Source organism: Simochromis diagramma, unplaced genomic scaffold (genome assembly GCF_900408965.1).
Source record: "Simochromis diagramma unplaced genomic scaffold, fSimDia1.1 OVJJ01000307.1, whole genome shotgun sequence".
NCBI lineage: Eukaryota > Metazoa > Chordata > Actinopteri > Cichliformes > Cichlidae > Simochromis > Simochromis diagramma.
Genome location: NW_024386786.1, coordinates 206,304 through 214,876, shown reverse-complemented (window position 1 = coordinate 214,876; position 8,573 = coordinate 206,304). Strand labels below are relative to the sequence as shown.

The following is an 8,573-nucleotide window of genomic DNA, read 5'->3' as shown; positions in this document are numbered from 1 at the left end:
TAGTTTTGGTCAAAGTCAACGCCAGCTTTGTTGTCAAAGACTAGTCATACACAGGAAATTGAAATTGCAATACTCCCACAAACACAAACATCGTCATGATTATTCCCATGATGACACTGTTGTAAGAAAACCAAGAAGCTGTAAGAAGTAGTTGAAAGATTTTGACCAGCAGGGGGGGTCTGTGTACACATGAAGCTTTTGGAAATGAACCTGTTTTTAACCAGTTGGATGGAAAGCTTCAAGGCCATCACTACCATATCTATACTTACCAAACATACTTGAGCTTTGATCTGTCATATCTAGTCCAAAAATCATCAGACACACTGACTACTAAAAAAAACCCTAAATGGTAGTTTGTATGCCTGTGTGTGTGAGTGTGTGTTTGTGACAGTAGCAGTACATTTTAAAATAAAAACAAAACACAGATTTAATTAAGTAATTAGTTAAATGTGTCAACTAATTAAAACTGGAAATAGAAATAACTTCTAAAATGTTTTAAATGAAATGAATTGACATTTAAATAATGATAGATATATTTGATTATTAATTAATTACAATTTTATTTAATTAACGACACATTTAATTAATTATTTAATTAACTCATTTTGGCACTCGGGACATTTCATACATGCTCACCATGGCATGGAGGTTACAAATTTAATGTTGTTTGCCATTTCCTCAGATATCTCTGACAAACATGCATCCATGAGTCACACGGTGATGGAGATGGAGGAAGAAACTGTATTAACAGCTTCGGAGAGGAAGACTTTTTTTTTGGCCTTTTTCTTTCAAAGTAAATATTTAAATCTATATTAGTGATGTCTGTATGGACATAGATGTAAACTTTATTTTGAGTGGTTGGACATGCAACCACAAGGTGGTGGGGTTTTCTTCTTTTTACTGTGTGTGGCTAAAGAAACTGTACCGTCCCTGCACTCCCACGTTTATTTGCAATTTGACTCCAGTAGCCTTACGTCTCTCAACAGCAGAAAAAAACTTTGTTCTCAGTCATTGGGGATCTTTTCTTTTGAAGTGCTACTGTATTTCTTTCTACTGGTAAGACTTCAGTTTTCAATTTATGACATAACACTGCCCTGAACACTAACTAACTTCTAACTTCTTTAGCTTTGTGAAGGTTTCTACCACCACAGTTCATTTTGATGTGATCATGAAGTAATGATCTTTTAATTTTCATTATAGACTCTTTTTTCATAATTAGCAAAAAAATGGTTAAACAACTATTTACTCCTTTAAAATATCACAGCCAGAGCTTTTTTATCTCGAAATCACTTCTAAGCATGTGTGTGTGGTGCTTAAAATCATATCATGTTATATGTTATATTATATGGGGAGTAACACGAAGAATGTTATCATTTTCATATTGAGCCAAGGTGTGTACATCTTAAAATTAATAATAGTAATAAAACAAAAAAACTAATCTCAATACCTCGTCATGTATGGTTAATTACATTTTTATGTAAGTAAGTGTTTGAAAAATAATCCTGAATTGTTTTCTACATCAACAGGAACAAATGGATTAGGATCAGAGCTATAACATTTCTGGTCAACAGCTTGACATTATTATCACTTTTCAAGTGTTAGACATGTATAATGAATATCATCTGCATAGCAGCAATTTGATTACTCTGTAGAAATGTAGACTAGTACCATGCATCCGGGAAGTATTGATGGCACTTCATTTGTTCCACATTTTGTCATTTTTCAGCCTTATTCTAAAATAGACTGAATTATAAAAAAAAAATGCACCTCAAAATTTTACACACAATACCATCTAATGACTAAGTAAAAACTGTTTGCTCAAATTCTCGTGCGCTTGTTAAAACTTTATCATAACAAGGTGTAGTAGGTGTAAGTAGACTGCGGAGTCCTGGCCTGATGAATTAGCTCTTCTGTGTTGTGCCATACGCTTTGCCACAGGTTGTTTGGTTTCCTCGATATATAAACCATGGCCATCCTCCTGGCACTTAACGGCGTACACTATATTATTCTGTTTGTGTCGGGGGACCCGATTTGTGGGGTGGACCAATTTTTTCCAAAAACTGTGTCTGCATGGCTTTTAAACCCCAAAACACGCTCTGCCAAAAATTGGTCCACCCCAAGGATTAATGATCAAGGAACTGATCTCACAGCCCATTGTTCATATAGTGGGCTGGTTTCAGTTATTGTGCAAATGTACTGTTTATAAGGTTGAGGAAACCTGCAGTCATCTGAGACTGAAGAAGTCACTTTGATGAGTGACGAAACGTTTCTCCCACTGAAAACTCTGCGTCCAGATGAACAGAATCAACCTTTTTGGACCCAAATTACTAAAATATAGATATTTTAGATATGAGAATTGATTCATAAAACATCTGGCATTGGAGAAGTCGATATTTTACTATCAGTCCGCACACCACTAATGCTTAGCAGCGTAGTCATTTGAATCCACACTGCACTGGTGCAGAGAGAAGTCAGCTTCTAAAAGATTATTAGAAGGGATTTCTTAGTTGTAGCTTTCTGTGCTAGAAGGAAGGAAGGGAGAATTTCAGCAAGCCTTCTTTGAAAGAACTTACATCCACATTGATAATGAGCAAATGCAATGGGTTATTAGCATATAAGTGCATATTTATATGATTTGTTTGACATTTCCAGACAAGAAAATAAATATGTAAATATAAATAAGTCCGCACGCCTATAATCACACTTGGGATCTTGTTCTAATGTATGGCATAGAAACTGAACATTTAACAATAAAATAAAAACTCTTCAATGACATATTCCCCTATAATATAGCACGGGTACCTAAGCTTACCCACAAAGGTCTATTATCTTATTAATAATGTTGACTCGTGTCATCACTATCCTGGATAGTGTGTCTCCTCTAAAAAAGGACAGTCTCAGATAAACAGATAAGCTGGAAAGGAAATGATGTGTCACTAATTTAGAAGACTGTAATTTAACCTGGAAAAAGACTATTAAAAAAGCCCTCTCTAACAGGATATATTACTCATCATCAATTAAAGGAAATAAGAACAACCTTAGGTTTCTTTTCAACACTGTAGCCAGGCTAACACAGAGTCAGAGCTCTGCTGAGCCATCAGAGCTCAACTGTAACTATTAATAACTTCATGATTCCCATCACAAAACACTCACTGGAGAAAAAATTATATATAGCATAACCATCTCACAGACATATCATTTTGTACAGCTATTTTCAATACTATTTACATGCTCACTCTGAAAAATCATAGAGTTTAGTTAAGTTCAATATTTATTTCCTCCAAGCCATCAATGTGTCTATAAGACCCCATTTCTAAAAGACTGTTCAAGAAAGTCCTACCATTAATGTTTTGATCATAGATATGAGAAATCTATCTCTATTAATGAGCTATGCACCAAAGGCATTCAATGTATCAGTAATTAAACCAATATGTAAAAAGCCATTAGTTGGCCCATCTGTCTTTGCTTATTATAAACCAATCTCCAACCTTCCTTTTATCTAAAAGATTCTTGAAAAAATAGTTGTAAAAAAGCTAATTGAGGGGTCTTTGATGCTAATACTGGCTTTCTGCTGAAGTCTGCCAGTAAAAATGTCTCTGAGGGGTGTTGGTGAAATGCCAATTGCCTGCTCTGCTGCCCTACCACCCACTGCAGTTTCCTCTTGTCCTCCACAGTACAGCAGTTGAACCAGAGTGTGCACCAGTAGACTAGAATATTTCACACTTATCCGTGTTTTATGCTGAACATTGTGAGGGGGACCCAAATGCACAACATGAAGGCAGCTGATGTGAGGCAAAAATCCTATTCTGACTTTAACAACATAAATTCATAACAACTTCTGATTGTACAAATTGTATTTGGGATTCCCTAAAATTATCTCTGTAAAAAGAATCTTCTGCTTTGTTTACCTGCAGTTTTCCCCTTCTTTTAGGTTTTAGACAATTTCATTTTAAAATAGTGTTAGGGAGTATGATAACGTAGAGCAACATGTGATATAATCTTACATTTTCTTACTCACGGTCTGTTAGGTTAAGAGTTACATGATAGCGTAAAATTCTTCTGTTCTCTCTTTCCCAGACAAAAAATGTTTCCCAATGCCTCTCTGCTCACCCTGGGACTCAAGCCTTCTGAGGAGGCCCAGGCAACTGTGGTGGATATTGATGCCATGATGAAAAAATTCAGCAGCATCCTCTACACACTGACCGTTGTACTCGGCATCACGGGGAACTCTGTGGTGATCTGGGTGGCTGGATTCAAACTTAAGGTAGATATATTGCATAATCAGTTTCAAATACCTTCTGAGTCTGAAATGTTTCTGTATAATATTTTATAATGCCCTAAAAGGCAGCTTCCTTGAACAGGAAATATACTTACACAACATCTACCCAGGAAAGCCACAATCGGTTAAAAAAATCTAAAATCAATGGGTACATAACTTGTAAGCCTCGAATGTTTATCAAATGTCACTGAGCTTAAAATAAAAAAAAAAAAATCTAAACTTTTCAGCAGACAAGGACATCAAACTCTTGACAGACTTCTTGGATGGTATAGATAGATTTGATAATAGCTTTGGGAAAGTAAATTAATTAGTTACAAGATTGATGAATGGAAACTGCTAGAATGTTATCAGCCAATTGAATGGCCATGATCGCTTAAAATCTGTGTTAAATATACAATATTATACTACCTCCAGACTTATTCATGTACTTCTGATTACCTCACAAGTATAGTTAAATCAGCAGATAACAAGACTGCCTATAGGGATAAAGTGCACAACTGACTTCATCTAACACTAAATATCAAGAAGACAAAAAGCTTATCATAGATTTCAGACATCATCAGAGGAAGCCCCAGCCACTAAAAGTAGCAGGAGAGGAAGTGATGGGAGTTTACAGCTTTAGGTTCCTAAATGTGTCAGTGATGATCTTAAATAGACTGTTAACTGAGTGGCACTAGTAAAAAAAAAGATTCAACTGAGACTTTACTTTCTCAGATCACTAAGAAAAGTCTGCCTTTTTCCAAAACTAAGTCTTTTAAGCACTCCTCAGTAGCAAACATTCGATTATACTGGCTAAGTGCTTGATATGGAAACTATACAACAGCAGACAAAACAGCCTTCAAAGAGAAAAACAAAAAAGCTGCAAAAAAAAAGAAGAAAGAAATCATTGGATTACTTTACAGCAGGGCCTGCAGCAAGATTACCCATCACATTCATCATCTGTTCTCTGTATTGCCACCTGGAAGTCATTATTGGACTTTAAAGACCTTCAAATCCTTATTATTTTTTTATTTTTTTTATTCAACGGCCACAACTGAACTTAATTTTCTCTTTATAGTAGCATTTCAATAACGCTCAATCACAATTCGTATTTTGTATATATTTGACAATATAACAGGTTTGCTTACAATGAAATTTACCACCTAATTAATGTCTTTCTCTTTCTTCCTCTTTTTTATCCATCTTGTTTTATTTTCGTCCTGCTTAGCTGACAGTCACCAGAGTGTGGCTGGTGAACCTGGCGATAGCAGACCTGACCTTCTGCTTCACACGGGTTTTCTCCCTCGCTCAGATGCTCTTCTTTGACCACTGGCCTTTTGGCCTCTTCGTCTGCAAGTTCTATGGCTTCTTCAAATATGCCAACAAATTCTGCTCTGTCTTCCTGCTGGCTGTGATCAGTCTGGATCGAGTGCTCTGCATCTGGCAGCCCGTCCTCACAAAGCAGCGACGCACCCTGTGGGCAGCGAGGGTGGTGGCAGTCTGCATCTGGATCGTGGCGATCCTTTTCAGCATTCCCTATGTCATTAATTGTCAAATGTACATGGACAACAAAAACTTGAGTTGGTGTTCTGTGGACCCAATAGAGAATCCAGAGGGGTACAATAGCACCAAAGTAGCTCTCTACTCCATCCGCTTCCTGTGTGGCTTCATATTACCCTTCATAGTGATTCTCGTCTGTTACATCCTGGCTGGAGTAGGCATCCGACGCACCCGCCTGTCAGGGAAGTCCCGCCCCTTGCGTATCATAGCATGTTTGGTCATTGCCTTTTTCCTGTGCTGGGCGCCATACCACTGCCTCTTACTGGTGAAGATGGTGGACAATGAAAAAGCAGTGGTGAAAATCTGGTACCCTGTAGCAAAGGGTGTTGCCTACTTTAACAGCTGTATGAACCCACTGTTGTATTTTTGCATGGGTCTAAAAATGAATGAGGGATTTAAACAGAGTGTGACAAGAGTTTATAGAAGAGCTTTGGCAGATGAAATGGAAGTCCAGACTACTCAGTCCACTGATCACTCTTAGGATTTAAGCTGTAAGATGGAACACATTAATGTTATGGGGGCAAAAAAGAGAGAGTGGGAGTGGTTTCTGCCAGTGAACGTGACGCTAGTATTTGATAGTATTTATTCAAGCTCAACAAAACAGGCATGTGAGGTTACACCTAACCTTCCTCATCTGTGCTTTTAGTTAGCCAAGGGTGACATTAATAAATTCTGACATCCCTACAGTAAATCAAGATGTATTTCATCATGATATATTATATATAGTACATACTATATGCAGTCTTCACTACTCAAAAATTAAAGGAAAATTTTAATCATAGCTAGCATCGGGTCAGTTTAGGGATATTGATCTGTTCAGTTAAGTAGCAGAAGTGATTGTTAATCAGTTTCAGCTGCTTTAGTGATAATAAAATTAACAGCAGGTGCACTACAGTGGCATCAATTAGACAACTTCCAAAACTGGAATGATTTTGCAGGTGGGGGCCACTGACACTTTTCACTTCTTAATCTTTTTCTGACAGTTTTTTAATAGTTTTGCACTTAGCTAGTGTCTGTGTCACTAATGGTAGACCTGGGGTTGATACCAGAATTGATGGGTTCACCAACTGGCTCCCTGTCCTTTTCATGGATGAAAGCAGGTTTACCCTGAGCAGATACAACAGACATGAAAGGGTTGGAGAAGCTATGGAGAACATTCAGTATGATTGGTTTGGTGGTGGGTCAATGATGGTTTGGGGAGGCATATCCATAGAGGAATGCACAGCACTCCACAGGGTAGGCAGCAACACCCTGACTGTCATTAGGTATCGGGCTGAAATCCATGGACCCTGGCAGACCCTACACAGATGCAGGAGGTCCTGGATTCCTCCCAGTGAACAAGGCCCCTCATCGTGCGAGAGTATGCAGGGAGTTCCCGAAGAACATAAGAATTGATACCGTTGAGATGTTTTGAAAGTGTTCCTTTAAATGTTTTGAAGAGCGTATGTCATGATACTCTTGGCCAAACTACCCATGGACTGACATATCAAATCTAACTGGACAGGTTAATGTCAAAAAGTAACAAAATCATAAACATGGTTTAGAAATCCAGATAACTGAGAAAAATGACTCAGTGGTCACAGCATGTCAGCATCTGCCTGTCATTTGGCACGCCCCTAAATGTAAGTGTCAGTGTAGTTTAGATGAGTGAGTTACAGGGGAAACAAATCCACTTTTTGCTGTTATTATGATCATTAAAAATGGCTTAAGTAAACACAACGTTTTTTTAAATACCAGGCTGTAAATATGTTTTATTAAAAGCAAACAAGCTAATGATCAGCAGCCTGACAGGAAATAGTAGGTTTTACTCTGCTGAGGAGGGTTTTTTTTTTCTTTCTATAGCTTTATATTTATATCAGTAGGATGATAAGATCTGAGATCTAATTCTGCCAACCACTAGATGTTTTAAATTTAATTATGATCACACAGAAGGCTTTATAATGAACCCTTTATAATAAATTTCATCAGGAAACTGCTGTAGTTGTTTGCATCAAATAATTATGAAAATGTCTTTGCCTACAACTTAATTACTGGATATCAAATATGTACTGAATGAATAAACAAACAAAGATGGTGAGTTTGTCAATATTTGCATCAGTTCCTCCTTTGGGTGGGGCTCTCACTGCAGTATAGAATCACTTCCTGTTACAACCAACGACTGCAGAAAACATGGACGACCTGACAGCTCCCCAAAAATGAAGCCAAAACGTCTCTGACGCCCCCTGGTGTCTGGCTGCAGTATAGGTCATAAACTCTGCCTCCTCCATGTTAGCACATTTTTTCTTTTTAAATTAACTTTATTTGTCAACAATAATATAAAAATATGAGACCATATTAGTTATCCATGCATATAAATGTATACGGCTGAGCATTACAACAACAGAAAAAGAGAGATTTAAAAAAGCAAGAGGAATAACAAAAGAATGAAAGAAAAAAAAAAGTCTTAGGAATTCATTAGTTGGCTAAATCTTAACCTCCATGGCCTCAAATTCTTTTAGAGTATAATTTCTTTTAACTGGGTTGGGACAGATTTCGTTTATCAAAATATTTCTGATCGCTTTGTTTGTAAACCTGCTGTCACAAGTCAAAGTCTCCAGCTATGCAGAGCTGTCTCAATCTAGGAGAAATTTAATCATTGATCTTAAAGGGACTGGGATGGCTTTTGTTAGTGTTTTATAACTCTTAGCAGTGCATCTTACGTCAAACTTCTCACAGAACGTCTGTTTTAATAAGACCCCATTCTCATCCATAAAAT

The 8,573-nt window shown here is 37.2% G+C and overlaps 1 protein-coding gene across 1 annotated transcript; it reads left to right on the top strand.

The window, feature by feature from the left end:
- Positions 1-2,250: 2,250 nt before the first annotated feature.
- Positions 2,251-8,084, top strand: LOC120728170 (C3a anaphylatoxin chemotactic receptor-like). The gene is made up of 2 exons (XM_040022949.1): positions 2,251-4,264; positions 5,487-8,084. Exons 1-2 carry the CDS (start codon positions 4,085-4,087, stop codon positions 6,297-6,299), a joined length of 993 nt encoding a protein of 330 aa, XP_039878883.1. The 5' UTR covers positions 2,251-4,084; the 3' UTR covers positions 6,300-8,084.
- The last annotated feature ends 489 nt before the right edge of the window (positions 8,085-8,573 follow it).